At 61.8% G+C, this 18,851-nt stretch overlaps 1 protein-coding gene across 4 annotated transcripts in view; it reads right to left on the bottom strand.

Moving 5' to 3' along the window:
• Positions 1-1,089: 1,089 nt before the first annotated feature.
• ECE1 (endothelin converting enzyme 1) overlaps positions 1,090-18,851 on the bottom strand; it is a 30,254-nt gene continuing 12,492 nt past the window's right edge. For all 4 annotated transcript variants that reach the window (XM_069741982.1, XM_069741984.1, XM_069741983.1 and 1 more), the window contains 17 exons: positions 15,298-15,439; positions 13,734-13,943; positions 10,017-10,141; positions 9,080-9,226; positions 8,117-8,182; positions 7,739-7,927; positions 7,370-7,512; positions 6,958-7,072; positions 4,505-4,615; positions 4,295-4,393; positions 3,426-3,503; positions 3,214-3,317; positions 2,927-3,037; positions 2,768-2,835; positions 2,500-2,690; positions 2,027-2,122; positions 1,090-1,788 (listed from right to left, as the gene is read on the bottom strand). In XM_069741982.1, coding sequence (XP_069598083.1) covers positions 1,612-1,788; positions 2,027-2,122; positions 2,500-2,690; positions 2,768-2,835; positions 2,927-3,037; positions 3,214-3,317; positions 3,426-3,503; positions 4,295-4,393; positions 4,505-4,615; positions 6,958-7,072; positions 7,370-7,512; positions 7,739-7,927; positions 8,117-8,182; positions 9,080-9,226; positions 10,017-10,141; positions 13,734-13,943; positions 15,298-15,439 — 2,172 coding nt within the window. In that variant the 3' untranslated portion in view covers positions 1,090-1,611. The remainder of the gene's footprint in view (positions 1,789-2,026; positions 2,123-2,499; positions 2,691-2,767; positions 2,836-2,926; positions 3,038-3,213; positions 3,318-3,425; positions 3,504-4,294; positions 4,394-4,504; positions 4,616-6,957; positions 7,073-7,369; positions 7,513-7,738; positions 7,928-8,116; positions 8,183-9,079; positions 9,227-10,016; positions 10,142-13,733; positions 13,944-15,297; positions 15,440-18,851) is intronic.

Raw genomic sequence — 18,851 nt, 5'->3', positions numbered from 1 at the left:
AGAAGAGGAAGAGGCGGCACACAGGACGAAGAAGAGAAAGAGGCGGCACACAGGACGAAGAAGAGTAGGCGGCACACAGGACGAAGAAGTAGAGGAGGCGGCACACAGGACGAAGAAGAAGAGGAAGAGGCGGCACACAGGACGAAGAAGAAGAGAAAGAGGCGGCACACAGGACGAAGAAGAGGAGGCGGCGGCACACAGGACGAAGAAGAGTAGGCGGCACACAGGACGAAGAAGTAGAGGAGGCGGCACACAGGATGAAGAAGAGGAGGCGGCGGCACACAGGACGAAGAAGAGGAGGCGGCGGCACACAGGATGAAGAAGAGGAGGCGGCGGCACACAGGACGAAGAAGAGGAGGCGGCGGCACACAGGACGAAGAAGAGTAGGCGGCACACAGGACGAAGAAGTAGAGGAGGCGGCACACAGGACGAAGAAGAGTAGGCGGCACACAGGACGAAGAAGTAGAGGAGGCGGCACACAGGACGAAGAAGAAGAGGAAGAGGCGGCACACAGGACGAAGAAGAAGAGGAAGAGGCGGCACACAGGACGAAGAAGAAGAGGAAGAGGCGGCACACAGGACGAAGAAGAAGAGGAGGAAGAGGCGGCACACAGGACGAAGAAGAAGAGGAGGCGGTACACAGGACGAAGAAGTAGAGGAGGCGGCACACAGGACGAAGAAGTAGAGGAGGCGGCACACAGGACGAAGAAGAAGAGTAGGCGGCACACAGGACGAAGAAGTAGAGGAGGCGGCACACAGGACGAAGAAGAAGAGGAGGTGGCACACAGGACGAAGAAGAAGAGGAGGCGGCACACAGGACGAAGAAGAGGCGGCGGCACACAGGACGAAGAAGAAGAGGCGGCGGCACACAGGACGAAGAAGAGGAGGCGGCGGCACACAGGACGAAGAAGAGGAGGCGGCGGCACACAGGACGAAGAAGTAGAGGCGGCGGCACACAGGACGAAGAAGAAGAGGCGGCGGCACACAGGACGAAGAAGAGGCAGCGGCACACAGGACGAAGAAGAAGAGTCAGCGGCGCTGGAAGAAGCGGCGCCGGCGCTGGAAGAAGAGGTGGCGACAAAAGCAGAAATACAAAGCAGAACCTTGTTTATTAGGCACTGGGTGATAGAAGATTCCAGATTTCTATAAAAATAGGCAAAATGACAGGAGTTGGAGCCGCGGAGCAGCGCGTGGCCCACGACATCTGAACAGTGATTAGAACGTGTGTAATAACGGCCGGAGCCGCAGCGGTATAAATATATACAAAAGACACATATATACACATGGCATTATATACACCGGGTGCAGCGATGGCGGCACGTCTAGTGGAAATCCCAACATCTCAGCATCGCCCCCTAGCTGCTGCGCAGTATAGGGGTACAGATTCAGAGACCCCCATACACTGGGCAATGCCCCTACACAGGAAGCCAGGGGATGGCGGCGATACGGACAGTATTAAAGGTGCATAGTCATCGGTGTTTAGTGCACGGAAGTAGCCGACAGTCAGAAAGTGGAAAGCGATGCTACAGCTTTAAGAAACCTCCCAGGTCAGCCATTACTGTAAACGATCCCCCCAACCTCCTGTCCGTGGTTTCATAGTGCCCCCCGCCGATCACCACACTTCACATTTCTTCAGTGGGTTCATCGGGGCGCCGTCCGGACACTGGAAGTGTCTGGAGAATTCTCGGGAGTTGGAGACTGAGCCAATGACACGATAGCGGGATGGACTGTGGGGGTCCGTGATGATCCCTTCATGAGAGCTCTCCGGGGTCCGCACTGAACACCAGACCTGGAGCAAGATGACCAGAAAGGGTTAAATAACAGGTGAGCAGGAACCACAACCGGCAGCTTCAGCACCAAAACCTACCGGCACGAAGACCCCAGACTTGCTGATGGTTTCCAGTAGTAACAGAATTATCCATCAGTGCACAGCCTTACTCTGCTATATGGGGGAGGGGAGGGGACCCCTGGTGACACAGGAATACCCCACATGAAACAGGACGTCTAGCGCTAAGAATGAGTCATACCTGAGCAAAGCCGACAAAGAAGAGCTGATCATTGGTGAGACCCAGGGACGGCAGCACCTGCTCCTCGCCGTGCTCCTTCACCCAGTTCTGGTATGCCTGCAAGAGATCCACACCAGCTAAGTGGAATGGACGCACCACGCGGCGGCCCAAGAGCAGCGAACAGACAGCGCGCGGCGGCCCAGGAGCAGCGAACAGACACAGCGCGCGGCGGCCCAGGAGCAGCGAACAGACACAGCGCGCGGCGGCCCAAGAGCAGCAAACAGACACAGCGCGCGGCGGCCCAGGAGCAGCGAACAGACACAGCGCGCGGCGGCCCAGGAGCAGCGAACAGACACAGCGCGCGGTGGCCCAGGAGCAGTGAACAGACACAGCGCGCGGCGGCCCAGGAGCAGCGAACAGACACAGCGCGCAGCGGCCCACGAGCAGCGAACAGAGACAGCGCGCGGCGGCCCAGGAGCAGCGAACAGCCTTACCCTATATGCAGCTTTCAGTCCCCCATTGTCTGCGATGTTCTCCCCCAGCGTGTGCTTCCCGTTAACTGCCTCGCCGTTCACCTTGTAGCTGCTGTACTGCTCGGTGACGCACTCCGTCTGCTTCTTGAAGGCCTCCACGGACGAGTTCTTCCACCAGGGCCGCAGGTTCCCGTTCTTATCATATTCTCGGCCTGAGCAAGAAGACACAGTGAGATTATGTGGAGATTGGCGGCAGCGGTCCGAGCACCCGGTGACCACACCAACGCACCCTGGTCATCGAAAGCATGAGTCAGCTCATGGCCCATCACTACACCAATGCCGCCGAAGTTCAGTGCTCTACAGTGGAGAATGAATGCAGACATTAAAGACAGTCGGAGGCAGAACTGCGCCGGCCTCCCCTCCAGACTATTAGATAGAAGCGTCTTACGTGGGCGAGGAGCTGGAATAGAACGGGGCCTGCAGAATTCCCGCTGGGAACACAATGTCATTCTTGGTGGGAGAATAGTAGGCGTTGACTGTAGGGGGCGTCATACTCCACCTGGAATACAGCAGTCATTAGTAATGCAATACCACAGCCCTCCACACGGGGCAGCAGCAGCTGGTGTGCACCTCAGACCAGACCGCATCGTCCTGCAGTCACCTGGGGGTTGTAGTGCAGCGGCAGTGGGGACACCCATAGCTCCGCTATCCCCTGCAGTGTCCCCCATTACTTACTGGTCTTTGTTGGGCGGTTTGCGCAGTTGATCGGCGGTCACCCTTGCTGAGAAGTTGTAGAACATCATGACGTTCTCAAAGTAGAGGTCCGACGTCACTTCATACTGGAAAAGACGGCGGGGAGGGGGTTAATTCCTGACCAAAGACCCAGAGGAACTACAGCCAGAAGGGCACCAGTCCACGCACCACACGTGACGACCAAAAGCACTTACATCATTGAACACTTTGTCCAGCTCCTTGGGGTCCATGATGAAGTTGGGATACCCAATCATATCGTAGATTGCCTCAGCCTGGTAAGAGATGAGAAGCAATGAGTGGCCAGCGGACCAGCGTGGCAGGCAAGTGGACCAGCAGGCCAGGCGAGCGGACCAGCACGGCAGACCAGCAGGCCAGGCGAGCGCACCGACACGGCAGACCAGCAGGCCAGGCGAGCGCACCGACACGGCAGACCAGCAGGCCAGGCGAGCGCACCAGCACGGCAGACCAGCAGGCGAGGCGAGCGCACCGACACAGCAGGCCAGGCGAGCGCACCAGCACGGTAGACCAGAAGGCCAGGCGAGCGGACAGACACAGCAGACCAGGCGAGCGGACCGACACGGCAGACCAGCAGGCCAGGCGAGCGCACCGACACGGCAGACCAGCAGGCCAGGCGAGCGCACCGACATGGCAGACCAGCAGGCCAGGCGAGTGCACCGACACGGCAGACCAGCAGGCCAGGCGAGCGCACCGACACGGCAGACCAGGCGAGCGCACCGACATGGCAGACCAGCAGGCCAGGCGAGTGGACCGACACGGCAGACCAGCAGGCCAGGCGAGTGGACCGACACGGCAGACCAGCAGGCCAGGCGAGCGCACCGACACGGCAGACCAGCAGGCCAGGCGAGTGGACCGACACGGCAGACCAGCAGGCCAGGCGAGCGCACCGACACGGCAGGCTTGAAATTCTGCCTAGGCCTCAAGCAGTTTAACCAAGGAGGGGTCAGTAACTTTACCCCACCCCCACATATTTCAGTCACAACTGCTCTGATCCCAGACTCCACCTGCTTGGCCTGATGGCTGATATAGTAGATGGCCCCCTCACCTTTTCTTTGGCTGCCTTGCGGGTATCCTCGTCCATCCAGCTCAGCGTCTGCAGACTCTCCTCGAAGGCGTTCTTTATCCCCCGGATCATCTGCACGGCCTGCGGACACGGTCAGGGGTGAGCGCCAGCATTGACCGGACACTGGAGGCATACTCCCATCATCCAGCTGGCGGGAGGGGAGTCGGCCTAGTTGCCCGCACCACCACTTACTCTGATTTTGCTGCTGTTGGCAAAGGTGGACTTGACAAACATGGCCCCGAGCGCGAAGCCCAGATTGTTGTCGGTGTCAGCGATGCAGAACTTCCAGCGCGGGGTGCAGGTCTGCGGACGAGAATGGGCGATCAGTCACAGCGGCAGGAGGCGGGCACCAGTACGCCGGAGAGGGCACCAGTACGCCGGAGAGGGCACCAGTCCTCCCTCCGTGTACGGGGCCCCACTGCCAGGAACCAGCGGTGATGCCATCAGTCACATTCAGGAAGTGTCCGCCCCGATACCGAGACCCCACCTCCCTCACGTCCTGTCCCAGCAGCACCCACACTTCCTGCTCATAGCTGCGCGTTACTGACCCGATGTCACCATCACAGGACTCCAACACCCACACTGGACACTGCCACGTATAATGCATTCCAGGAATGCAGCATTTACATCCGGCATAAGGCTACACCGGAGAACTAGGACTGCAGCCCTGGATGTGACTAGTGTCCTGGGATGGCACACTGCAGCGCCAAAACATGCAAACTTGAAAACACGAAATTTGAACTGCATTACTGCACTAGAAATATGAAAAATGAGAGCTTTTAGCGCATAAAAATGGCCATATTTATGTGTACCTCGTAGCCACTTTACGGCATCTCTCTTATACGAGGTCCTACACTTGCCCTACCTCTCTGAGAATAAACGTCTCCATCTGAATGGGTACATGTGAAACCTCTTCCTGGACTCAAATTCTCTCTTTCTGTGGAGGGGTATTGGACCTACTATAATTAAAACACCTGTGGCTAGGAGGCGGGGAGTGCACGATCAGAAGGCCAGAGAATACATTTCAAAAACCTGACCTGCACATCCAAACATAGACTGAGTGTGAACAGGTGCTGAACCCAGAGTCGCCAACTCGTATATAGTTAAATAAATAGGGCAGCACACTGCAGCGCCAAAACATGTAAACTTGAAAAAACGAAATTTGAACTGCATTACTGCACTAGAAATATGAAAAATGAGAGCGTTTAGCGCATAAAAATGGCCAATTTTTTTAAATGTATTCTCTGGCCTTCTGATCGTGCACTCCCCGCCTCCTAGCTTCAGGTGTTTTAATTATAGTAGGTCCAATACCCCTCCACAGAGAGAGAGAATTTGAGTCCAAGAAGAGGTTTCACATGTACCCATTCAGATGGAGACGTTTATTCTCAGCGAGGTAGGTCAAGCGTAGGACCTCATATAAGAGATGCCGTAAAGTGGCTACGAGGTACACATAAAAATGGCCATTTTTATGCGCTAAAAGCTCTCATTTTTCATATTTCTAGTGCAGTAATGCAGTTCAAATTTCGTTTTTTCATGTTTGCATGTTCTAGCGCTGCAGTGTGCTGCCCTATTTACTTAACTATATACGAGTTGGCGACTCTGGGTTCAGCACCTGTTCACACTCAGTCTATGTTTGGATGTGCAGGTCAGGTTTTTGAAATGTAGTGTCCTGGGATGCACACACCTCATTCACAATTAATCTGAAGTGCACACAAAAATGTAATTCCATGGTAGTTGGTACAGCTCTCACGCCCTTCCCCCCACCCCTCATCGGTTCCGCACCTTCTTTGTTCCACACCCTTCTCCCCCCCCCCCCAGTCTCGCACATTCTTGGTTCCACACCCTTCTCCCCCGCAGTCCCGCTCCTTCTTGGTTCCACACCCTTCTTCCCCCAGTCCCGCTCCTTCTTGGTTCCACACCCTTCTTCCCCCAGTCCCGCTCCTTCTTGGTTCCACACCCTTCTTCCCCCAGTCCCGCTCCTTCTTGGTTCCACACCCTTCTTCCCCACCAGTCCCGCTCCTTCTTTGTTCCACACCCTTCTCCCCCCAAGTCTCGCACATTCTTGGTTCCACACCCTTCTCCCCCGCAGTCCCGCTCCTTCTTGGTTCCACACCCTTCTTCCCCCAGTCCCGCTCCTTCTTGGTTCCACACCCTTCTCCCCCCCAGTCCCGCACCTTCTTTGTTCCACACCCTTCTCCCCCCCAGTCCCGCACCTTCTTTGTTCCACACCCTTCTCCCCCCCAGTCCCGCACCATCTTGGTTCCACACCCTTCTCCCCCATCCCCCCCACAGTCCCGCAGCTTCTTGGTTCCACACCCTTCTCCCCTCCCCCGACCGCCCCCCCCCCGTCCCGCACCTTCTTGGTTCCACACCCTTCTCCCCCCCCGTCCCGCACCTTCTTGGTTCCACATCCTTCTCCCCCCCCGTCCCGCACCTTCTTGGTTCCACACCCTTCTCCCCCCCCCGTCCCGCACCTTCTTGATTCCACACACTTCTCCCCCCCAGTCCCGCACCTTCTTGGTTCCACACACTTCTCCCCCCCAGTCCCGCACCTTCTTGGTTCCACACCCTTCTCCCCCCCAGTTCCGCACCTTCTTGGTTCCACACCTCCACCCCAAGGTCCCATTCCCTTCTTGGTTCCACACCTTCTTGGTTCCATACATCACTTCGATGAACTTCTCCTCAGCGTCCTGGAAGCGCAGGTCCAACAATAAACTCGTCTTCCGCACCAGGTTCCACATCATGTAGTTATTCAGGATCCTTCAAGAAGTTCATTTAAGTCAGAAGGTAAACCCAAAGATGTACCCCCTCCCCCACACCTGGGAAAGGCTGGCTGACCACCAATATGGCTGCCACAATCTGGGAAGGTTTGCATTCATCACCAACAACATGGATTTGGCATCCAGGAGACTGGGAAATGTGGCCGACAACCAACAAGGCCACAGTCCCCGCTCACATGCAGCTTTCTACATTCCTGCATAACGCAACAACCCCTGAGCCCAGAGGATCGGTGGCAGCCATTCTGATTGTCAGCAGGCATCACGTCGCCCTTCCTACCTCTTGTCCGTGCGGTTGATGAGGTCGGACACATCTTGCAGATATTCCTTGGCGTAAACCACCACAGGTTCAGTCTCGTTGATTTCTACAGGATGGAAAACTGTTCGAAGGAAGGAGATCCAGTCGACCACCGGCACCAGATCCTGCAGAAGACAAGGGGCGGCCGACATCACAACTCAGGGACCCCAACTACCCACATCTGGGCCGAAGCCTCCCAGTTGTACGTTTACACTGCCAGCAGCTGAGTGGGTGGGGCTATGCGGTGATTGACAGCACCCTCCTCGCACCAGACACCCCGACTCCGGAGACCGTGGCATAGATGTACACGCTGGGCCAGAGCCATGGACGCACGGCAGATCTGGCGCGTACCTTGAGCTCGCCGGCGGTGATCTTGTGGTAGATCAGCTCCTCGTCTCGTCGCTTCTCTTGGGGGATGGTGATGTTGGCCAGAGCAGTTTCCAAATCCAGGATCTCCTCCATCTGCACCCGCGTGCTGTTCTCCTCACCCCCCAGCAGGACCCCCAGCTGCACCATGAAGTTCAGGTACCCGGTGAGGACCTGAAGAGCAGAGGACGGGGGCAGATTAGGCCCCGGTGCGGAGCAGGGGCAGCAGCAGCGGGGAGCAGCAGCAGCGGGGAGCAGCAGCAGCGGGGAGCAGCAGCAGCGGGGAGCAGCAGCAGCGGGGAGCAGCAGCAGCGGGGAGCAGCAGCAGCGGGGAGCAGCAGCAGCGGGGAGCAGCAGCCTCACCTTCTCGTTGGCAGTTTTATTCAGGTAGTACTCCCGGGACGGCAGCCCCAGACCGGACTGGTCTATCTGAGGGAAGAGAAGAAACGTGCTGCCATAAGTACAGGGTGGGCTCACTACTGCTGACCACCCCCCAGTATCATCCACGCACTGCACTCCAGTCACCTCCAGAGCTGCGGTACCACTCTACTGGTATCTGGTCACTCACCCGCCAACGATGAAGCCTCTATTGTGGGGGAGATTTCTACTCAAGGGCCCCATAATCTGGGTGCCATTGACCTTCAGAGCTGCAATCATTGGCTGGTCCAATCATAATCTAGTCATTTCCTGAGCTGCATTCAGTGTTCCATTACGTCCCTTCTTAGACTCCAATCAACTCCAGAGCTGCAATCACCAGTGTCCTTTCAAATGCTGCAGAGGCACTGGGGAAATTTTATAAGAATTGGAATAAACAGTGATTGCAGCTCTGGAGAAGAGTGAAGCACATAATATAACAAGAGCAGGGATTGCAGCTCTGGAGGGGACGAGAGCACAAAACAATACAGCAGGGATTACAGCTCTGGAGGGGACGAGAGCACAAAACAATACAACAATACAGCAGGGATTACAGCTCTGGAGGGGACGAGAGAACAAGACAATATAACAGCAGAGCGGGGATCGCAGCTCTGGAAGCAACAACCGCACAGGACAATAGAACAGCAGAACAGGGATTGCAGCTCTGGAGGCGACAACAGCACTAGACAATATAACAGCAGAACAGGGATCGCAGCTCTGGAGGCGACAACAGCACAAGACAATATAACAGCAGAGCAGGGATCGCAGCTCTGGAGGCGACAACAGCACAAGACAATATAACAGCAGAACAGGGATCGCAGCTCTGGAGGCGACAACAGCACAAGACAATATAACAGCAGAGCGGGGATTGCAGCGTGTAGATGCTATGCTGTGTCTGCAGCGGCTCCGCACCTGGATGATGTTGCTGTTGGAGTTCTTGGAGTCGGCGCTGACGAACACTGAGAAGAACGGGGAGATGCGGTAATAAGCGGTGACTGCCTGCAGCGTTTCCTGGAAGTTCTCCTTATCCCAGGGCCCAGTGATGTTCCAGCCTCCGAGCTGTGAGGAGACATCAGATGTCAGCAGATGCGCATCCAGCGGCCCCCCGCAGTCCTACCTTCCCAATCACCTCCTGCAGCGGTTTGGAATCCAGCGGCCCCCCGCAGTCCTACCTTCCCGATCACCTCCTGCAGCGGTTTGGCCCCCGCACCCAGCGGCCCCCCACACAGTCCTACCTTCCCAATCACCTCCTGCAGCGGTTTGGCCCCCGCACCCAGCGGCCCCCCGCAGTCCTACCTTCCCAATCACCTCCTGCAGCGGTTTGGCCCCCGCACCCAGCGGCCCCCCACACAGTCCTACCTTCCCGATCAGCTCCTGCAGCGGTTTGGCCCCCGCACCCAGCGGCCCCCCACACAGTCCTACCTTCCCGATCAGCTCCTGCAGCGGTTTGGCCCCCGCACCCAGCGGCCCCCCACACAGTCCTACCTTCCCGATCAGCTCCTGCAGCGGTTTGGCCCCCGCACCCAGCGGCCCCCCACACAGTCCTACCTTCCCGATCAGCTCCTGCAGCGGTTTGGCCCCCGCACCCAGCGGCCCCCCACACAGTCCTACCTTCCCAATCACCTCCTGCAGCGGTTTGGAATCCAGCGGCCCCCCGCAGTCCTACCTTCCCGATCACCTCCTGCAGCGGTTTGGAATCCAGCGGCCCCCCGCAGTCCTACCTTCCCAATCACCTCCTGCAGCGGTTTGACCCCACGCACCCAGCGGCCCCCCGCACAGTCCTACCTTCCCGATCAGCTCCTGCAGCGGTTTCGCCCCCCGCACCCAGCGGCCCCCCGCACAGTCCTACCTTCCCGATCAGCTCCTGCAGCGGTTTCGCCCCCAGCTCCTCGATCTTGGACTCGTTCAGACAGGCCTGGTAATATCTCTGCGCCTTGTGCTCGGCCGCGCTGCTGAAGTTCATGGTGGTGTTCTCTGCGGTGTGGAACAGCAGTGTTACACCCAGCCCCCCGGAGTCCAGACCACCAGTCGGCATCGCTCCTTTGCCTTCCAGGGGGTCTTCAAATTCCTGCCTGATGCAGCCAGACAACCCCTCGAGAAGAGGGGAGAAGCGGATCTGCAGCCAGTGCCATCAGAGGCCTCCGGGGTCCCTGGTGTAAGGGCAGGGGTCTACACAGCGCTGGCCTATGTTCTAGCAGAAAGCCAGCCCTCAGATTACTAATCCCCAATAAGGGCACACTTAAATCTAGATGAGGGGAGCTCGGGGGTCCTGAGTGCTCTGACCGCTCCCCATCTCCCCTGCTGGAGCGGATGTCCCTTTAATTACCCTCCCCCACACAGGGCAGCACCATATGACGTGACTGCTCACCGGTGACCATTATACAAACGCTCAACACCTGTCACCCAGGAGTGTGCACCCGCTTGGTGGGTGCACGGAGGGCCGGACCCCAAACACGGGAGCCTCCACATCCCCTTATCTGCAGAGGATTATGGCACCCCTGAGCGGGGGAGAGGAAGCCCAGAGAGGGGGACAGGAAGCCCAGAGCGGGTGGGAGAGGAAGCCCAGAGCGGGGGGGAGAGGAAGCCCAGAGCGGGGGGGAGGAAGCCCAGAGCGGGGGGGAGAGGAAGCCCAGAGCGGGGGGGACAGGAAGCCCAGAGCGGGGGGGACAGGAAGCCCAGAGCGGGGGGGACAGGAAGCCCAGAGCGGGGGGGACAGGAAGCCCAGAGCGGGGGGGAGAGGAAGCCCAGAGCGGGGGAGAGGAAGCCCAGAGCGGGGGAGAGGAAGCCCAGAGCGGGGGAGAGGAAGCCCAGAGAGGGGGACAGGAAGCCCAGAGCGGGTGGGAGAGGAAGCCCAGAGCGGGGGGGACAGGAAGCCCAGAGCGGGGGGGACAGGAAGCCCAGAGCGGGGGGGACAGGAAGCCCAGAGCGGGGGGGAGAGGAAGCCCAGAGCGGGGGGGAGAGGAAGCCCAGAGAGAGGAAGCCCAAAGCAAGGGAGAGGAAGCCCAGAGAGAGGGAGAGGAAGCCCAGAGAGGGGGAGAGGAAGCCCAGAGAGAGGAAGCCCAGAGAGCGGGGGCCCAGAGAGAGGGAGAGGAAGCCCAGAGCAAGGGAGAGGAAGCCCAGAGAGAGGGAGAGGAAGCCCAGAGAGAGGGAGAGGAAGCCCAGAGAGAGGAAGCCCAGAGAGAGGGAGAGGAAGCCCAGAGAGAGGAAGCCCAGAGAGCGGGGGCCCAGAGAGAGGGAGAGGAAGCCCAGAGCAAGGGAGAGGAAGCCCAGAGAGAGGGAGAGGAAGCCCAGAGAGAGGGAGAGGAAGCCCAGAGAGAGGGAGAGGAAGCCCAGAGCGGGGGAGAGGAAGCCCAGAGAGGGGGAGAGGAAGCCCAGAGCGGGGGGGACAGGAAGCCCAGAGAGCGGGGGCCCAGAGCGGGGGAGAGGAAGCCCAGAGAGAGGGAGCCCAGAGCGGGGGAGAGGAAGCCCAGAGCGGGGGAGAGGAAGCCCAGAGAGGGGGAGAGGAAGCCCAGAGAGGGGGAGAGGAAGCCCAGAGAGGGGGAGAGGAAGCCCAGAGAGGGGGGGACAGGAAGCCCAGAGAGGGGGGGACAGGAAGCCCAGAGAGCGGGGGCCCAGAGCGGGGGAGAGGAAGCCCAGAGAGAGGAAGCCCAGAGAGCGGGGGCCCAGAGAGAGGGAGAGGAAGCCCAGAGCAAGGGAGAGGAAGCCCAGAGAGAGGGAGAGGAAGCCCAGAGAGAGGAAGCCCAGAGCGGGGGAGAGAGGGCCCAGAGCGGGGGAGAGGAAGCCCAGAGCGGGGGAGAGGAAGCCCAGAGCGGGGGAGAGGAAGCCCAGAGCGGGGGGACAGGAAGCCCAGAGCGGGGGGACAGGAAGCCCAGAGCGGGGGGACAGGAAGCCCAGAGCGGGGGGACAGGAAGCCCAGAGCGGGGGGACAGGAAGCCCAGAGCGGGGGGACAGGAAGCCCAGAGCGGGGGGACAGGAAGCCCAGAGCGGGGGGGAGAGGAAGCCCAGAGAGGGGGAGAGGAAGCCCAGAGAGGGGGAGAGGAAGCCCAGAGAGGGGGAGAGGAAGCCCAGAGAGGGGGAGAGGAAGCCCAGAGAGGGGGAGAGGAAGCCCAGAGAGGGGGAGAGGAAGCCCAGAGAGGGGGAGAGGAAGCCCAGAGCGGGGGGGACAGGGAGCCCAGAGCGGGGGGGGAGAGGAAGCCCAGAGCGGGGGGGAGAGGAAGCCCAGAGCGGGGGGGACAGGAAGCCCAGAGCGGGGGGGACAGGAAGCCCAGAGCGGGGGGGACAGGAAGCCCAGAGCGGGGGGGACAGGAAGCCCAGAGCGGGGGGGACAGGAAGCCCAGAGCGGGGGGGACAGGAAGCCCAGAGCGGGGGGGACAGGAAGCCCAGAGCGGGGGGGACAGGAAGCCCAGAGAGTGGGGGCCCAGAGCGGGGGAGAGGAAGCCCAGAGCGGGGGGACAGGAAGCCCAGAGAGAGGGAGAGGAAGCCCAGAGGGAGGGGGCCCAGAGCAAGGAGGGGGGGGGGGAAGGGGAAGCCCAGAGCAAGGAGGAGGGGGGGTGGCTGAGAGTAGGGGAGGGGAAGCCCAGAGCAAGGGGGAGGGGGGCTGAGAGTAGGGGAGGGGAAGCCCAGAGCAAGGAGGAGGGGGGAGGGGAAGCCCAGAGCAAGGAGGAGGGGGAAGGGGAAGCCCAGAGCAAGGGGGAGGGGGGGCTGAGAGTAGGGGAGGGGAAGCCCAGAGCAAGGAGGAGGGGAAGCCCAGAGCAAGGAGGAGGGGGGCTGAGAGTAGGGGAGGGGAAGCCCAGAGCAAGGAGGAGGGGGGAGGGGAAGCCCAGAGCAAGGGGGAGGGGGGGGCTGAGAGTAGGGGAGGGGAAGCCCAGAGCAAGGAGGAGGGGGGAGGGGAAGCCCAGAGCAAGGGGGAGGGGGGGCTGAGAGTAGGGGAGGGGAAGCCCAGAGCAAGGAGGAGGGGGAAGGGGAAGCCCAGAGCAAGGGGGGGGGGGGGGGTGGCTGAGAGTAGGGGAGGGGAAGCCCAGAGCAAGGAGGAGGGGGAAGGGGAAGCCCAGAGCAAGGGGGGGGGGGGTGGCTGAGAGTAGGGGAGGGGAAGCCCAGAGCAAGGAGGAGGGGGAAGGGGAAGCCCAGAGCAAGGGGGGGGGGGGGTGGCTGAGAGTAGGGGAGGGGAAGCCAGCCCTGAAGGTCACAGCCAGGTCTGCACTGCAGAGATCAGGGATATACCAAACTAAGGGTTAACATGCAAGGTGGTGGAGACAATAGGCCCCCACTACTGGGTGGTGGGGGCACTGCTCTGCCCCAGCTAATACTGGGCTGTACCCCAATAACCGGTCCTCACACTATTGGTGATTGGAGCTTTTAGACCTCGGGGTGTAAAGTGTTGTGTCCATGGTGGGCACAGGGGAGCGGCAACATCTCGGGGTGTTACATAACCTGCGGCATCATGGAGGGGGCACGTTGCCAGAGTCCCAGAACTAATTGGACGTTGGTGTCCCAGTTCCCAGCCGTCCATCAGGGAGGAGCACAGAACGGGGGTCTCTGGGTCAGGCGAGCCCACCGCGGCACTCACCCAGCAGTTGCTTCATCACGGCCTGGTTGTGCTCCCACAGCTCATTGAAGGTGCCCCAGCGGGAGTGGCCGTCTGGGACGGGGTTGGCCTTCACCCAGCCCCCACAGGCGTAGCTGTAGAAGTCCTGGCAGGGGTCCACGGTGGGGTCCAGGGAGCGCAGGATGGAGCTGGTCACAGAGATGCAGGACTCTGACAGGCAGGTGCGATGATCTGCAGAAGACGGGGGATGAGCAATCAGGGGCCCCCAGTCACTGTGGCCCCCACCCCCCAGTCACTGTGGCCCCCACCCCCCAGTCACTGTGGCCCCCACCCCCAGTCACTGTGGCCCCCACCCCCCAGTCACTGTGGCCCCCACCCCCAGTCACTGTGGCCCCCACCCCCAGTCACTGTGGCCCCCACCCCCAGTCACTGTGGCCCCCACCCCCAGTCACTGTGGCCCCCACCCCCCAGTCACTGTGGCCCCCACCCCCAGTCACTGTGGCCCCCACCCCCAGTCACTGTGGCCCCCACCCCCCAGTCACTGTGGCCCCCACCCCCAGTCACTGTGGCCCCCACCCCCAGTCACTGTGGCCCCCACCCCCAGTCACTGTGGCCCCCACCCCCAGTCACTGTGGCCCCCACCCCCCAGTCACTGTGGCCCCCACCCCCCAGTCACTGTGGCCCCCACCCCCAGTCACTGTGGCCCCCACCCCCAGTCACTGTGGCCCCCACCCCCAGTCACTGTGGCCCCCACCCCCAGTCACTGTGGCCCCCACCCCCCAGTCACTGTGGCCCCCACCCCCAGTCACTGTGGCCCCCACCCCCAGTCACTGTGGCCCCCACCCCCAGTCACTGTGGCCCCCACCCCCAGTCACTGTGGCCCCCACCCCCAGTCACTGTGGCCCCCACCCCCAGTCACTGTGGCCCCCACCCCCCAGTCACTGTGGCCCCCACCCTCCAGTCACTGTGGCCCCCACCCCCAGTCACTGTGGCCCCCACCCCCAGTCACTGTGGCCCCCACCCCCAGTCACTGTGGCCCCCACCCCCCAGTCACTGTGGCCCCCACCCCCCAGTCACTGTGGCCCCCACCCCCAGTCACTGTGGCCCCCACCCCCAGTCACTGTGGCCCCCACCCCCAGTCACTGTGGCCCCCACCCCCAGTCACTGTGGCCCCCACCCCCAGTCACTGTGGCCCCCATAGTGGGGGAGGCGCAGAGCTCAGGCAACTCTCTGGGGTCACTGACGGTAGTGAGCTCAGGACCCTCCACCATCTGCAGCCCCCCCCCCCCCCCTTTATACACCCAGAACTTAGATATATCCATCAATCACTGCTGTCAGTGAGGGGCCGCGACCTGGGGTCTGTCCAGAGGACGGAACCTGCACGTACACACTGCAACAAACCCCCAGCTGTGACCACATTACAGCTCACTGGACACGTCACAGCTGAGGGTTTGTTGCAGTGTTGGGGCAGGATGCCGTGTTAGTGACTGGCTGTGTTTTACCCTCTGCCTGCTGTCAGTGTGGACAGCGCCCACTAGACCCCTGCTGGTCAGGTCCTTTACATGGGACTGCCTGTAGCACTCACTCTTGCGATACTGGATGGCCAGAGACAGCAGACAGGCCAGCAGGCTGACGGCGAGGATGGCGACCAGCACCAGCAGCCTCTTCTCCACGTGCGTCCGCTCCGTCCAGCAGCCGCTGCGGTGCCGCCCTCCGCGCAGGGTCACCTGCGGACGAGAACGTGTAGAGATGGCGATCACAGACAGGAAGAGCGCCACCATAACCCCGGCACCACAGTGCCCCCTGAGGTCTCCCCGCACCCCCCACAGGAGCACAGCACCCCCCGAGGTCACCCCGCACAGGAGCACAGCACCCCCCGAGGTCACCCCGCACAGGAGCACAGCGCCCCCAGAAGTGACCCCACACATGAGCACAGCGCCCCTAGAGGTCACCCCGCACAGGAGCACAGCACCCCCCGAGGTCACCCCGCACAGGAGCACAGCGCCCCCAGAAGTGACCCCACACCCCCCACATGAGCACAGCGCCCCTAGAGGTCACCCCGCACAGGAGCACAGCACCCCCAGAAGTGACCCCACACATGAGCACAGCGCCCCTAGAGGTCACCCCGCACAGGAGCACAGCACCCCCCGAGGTCACCCCGCACAGGAGCACAGCGCCCCCAGAAGTGACCCCACACATGAGCACAGCGCCCCTAGAGGTCACCCCGCACAGGAGCACAGCACCCCCCGAGGTCACCCCGCACAGGAGCACAGCGCCCCCAGAAGTGACCCCACACCCCCCACATGAGCACAGCGCCCCTAGAGGTCACCCCGCACAGGAGCACAGCACCCCCAGAAGTGACCCCACACATGAGCACAGCGCCCCTAGAGGTCACCCCGCACAGGAGCACAGCACCCCCCGAGGTCACCCCGCACAGGAGCACAGCGCCCCCAGAAGTGACCCCACACCCCCCACATGAGCACAGCGCCCCTAGAGGTCACCCCGCACAGGAGCACAGCACCCCCAGAAGTGACCCCACACATGAGCACAGCGCCCCTAGAGGTCACCCCGCACAGGAGCACAGCACCCCCCGAGGTCACCCCGCACAGGAGCACAGCGCCCCCAGAAGTGACCCCACACCCCCCACATGAGCACAGCGCCCCTAGAGGTCACCCCGCACAGGAGCACAGCACCCCCAGAAGTCACCCCGCACCCCCCACAGGAGCACAGCGCCCCCTGAGGTCTCCCCGCACCCCCCACAGGAGCACCGCGCCCCCCGAGGTCACCCCGCACAGGAGCACAGCGCCCCCAGAAGTGACCCCACACCCCCCACATGAGCACAGTGCCCCTAGAGGTCACCCCGCACAGGAGCACAGCACCCCCAGAAGTCACCCCGCACCCCCCACAGGAGCACAGCGCCCCCCGAGGTCTCCCCGCACCCCCCACAGGAGCACCGCGCCCCCCGAGGTCACCCCGCACAGGAGCACAGCGCCCCCAGAAGTGACCCCACACCCCCCACATGAGCACAGCGCCCCTAGAGGTCACCCCGCACAGGAGCACAGCACCCCCAGAAGTCACCCCGCACCCCCCACAGGAGCACAGCGCCCCCCGAGGTCTCCCCGCACAGGAGCACAGCGCCCCCAGAAGTGACCCCACACCCCCCACATGAGCACAGCGCCCCTAGAGGTCACCCCGCACAGGAGCACAGCACCCCCAGAAGTCACCCCGCACCCCCCACAGGAGCACAGCGCCCCCCGAGGTCTCCCCGCACAGGAGCACAGCGCCCCCAGAAGTGACCCCACACCCCCCACATGAGCACAGCGCCCCTAGAGGTCACCCCGCACAGGAGCACAGCACCCCCAGAAGTCACCCCGCACCCCCCACAGGAGCACAGCGCCCCCTGAGGTCTCCCCGCACCCCCCACAGGAGCACAGCGCCCCCCGAGGTCTCCCCGCACAGGAGCACAGCGCCCCCAGAAGTGACCCCACACCCCCCACATGAGCACAGCGCCCCTAGAGGTCACCCCGCACAGGAGCACAGCACCCCCAGAAGTCACCCCGCACCCCCCACAGGAGCACAGCGCCCCCTGAGGTCTCCCCGCACCCCCCACAGGAGCACCGCGCCCCCCGAGGTCACACCGCATTATGGCGCCAACACGTGTAAGACGAGATGTGGGAATGCTTCACCTTGTTTGGATAACGGATTAGGAAGATCAGGAGCCGATCCAGAGAAAACCACAATGAGAAAGGCAAACAGCCCACCCTGGTGGGAGCGGAGCCAGCGGCTGACGGGGGTCCGGAGTGGGAGAGCAATGACCCGGTCATCAGAACCAGAGCCTGCGGCTGACAGGGGTCCGGAGTGGGAGAGCAATGACCCAGTCATCAGAACCAGAGCCTGCGGCTGACAGGGGTCCGGAGTGGGAGAGCAATGACCCGGTCATCAGAACCAGAGCCTGCGGCTGACAGGGGTCCGGAGTGGGAGAGCAATGACCCAGTCATCAGAACCAGAGCCTGCGGCTGACAGGGGTCCGGAGTGGGAGAGCAATGACCCAGTCATCAGAACCAGAGCAAGCGGCTGACAGGGGTCCGGAGTGGGAGAGCAATGACCCAGTCATCAGAACCAGAGCCTGCGGCTGACAGGGGTCCGGAGTGGGAGAGCAATGACCCAGTCATCAGAACCAGAGCAAGCGGCTGACGGGGGTCCGGAGTGGGAGAGCAATGACCCAGTCATCAGAACCAGAGCAAGCGGCTGACAGGGGTCCGGAGTGGGAGAGCAATGACCCAGTCATCAGAACCAGAGCAAGCGGCTGACAGGGGTCCGGAGTGGGAGAGCAATGACCCAGTCATCAGAACCAGAGCCTGCGGCTGACAGGGGTCCGGAGTGGGAGAGCAATGACCCAGTCATCAGTACCAGAGCCTGGGGCTGACGGGGATCCGGAGTGGGAGAGCAATGACCCAGTCATCAGAACCAGAGCCTGCGGCTGACAGGGGTCCGGAGTGGGAGAGCAATGACCCAGTCATCAGAACCAGAGCAAGCGGCTGACAGGGGTCCGGAGTGGGAGAGCAATGACCCAGTCATCAGAACCAGAGCCTGCGGCTGACAGGGGTCCGGAGTGGGAGAGCAATGACCCAGTCATCAGAACCAGAGCAAGCGGCTGACAGGGGTCCGGAGTGGGAGAGCAATGACCCAGTCATCAGAACCAGAGCCTGCGGCTGACAGGGGTCCGGAGTGGGAGAGCAATGACCCAGTCATCAGAACCAGAGCCTGCGGCTGACAGGGGTCCGGAGTGGGAGAGCAATGACCCAGTCATCAGAACCAGAGCCTGCGGCTGACAGGGGTCCGGAGTGGGAGAGCAATGACCCAGTCATCAGAACCAGAGCCTGCGGCTGACAGGGGTCCGGAGTGGGAGAGCAATGACCCAGTCATCAGAACCAGAGCCTGCGGCTGACAGGGGTCCGGAGTGGGAGAGCAATGACCCAGTCATCAGAACCAGAGCCTGCGGCTGACAGGGGTCCGGAGTGGGAGAGCAATGACCCAGTCATCAGAACCAGAGCAAGCGGCTGACAGGGGTCCGGAGTGGGAGAGCAATGACCCAGTCATCAGAACCAGAGCCTGCGGCTGACAGGGGTCCGGAGTGGG

Source organism: Ranitomeya imitator, chromosome 10 (genome assembly GCF_032444005.1).
Source record: "Ranitomeya imitator isolate aRanImi1 chromosome 10, aRanImi1.pri, whole genome shotgun sequence".
Classification (NCBI taxonomy): domain Eukaryota; kingdom Metazoa; phylum Chordata; class Amphibia; order Anura; family Dendrobatidae; genus Ranitomeya; species Ranitomeya imitator.
This window is presented reverse-complemented; position numbering and strand designations above follow the sequence as displayed.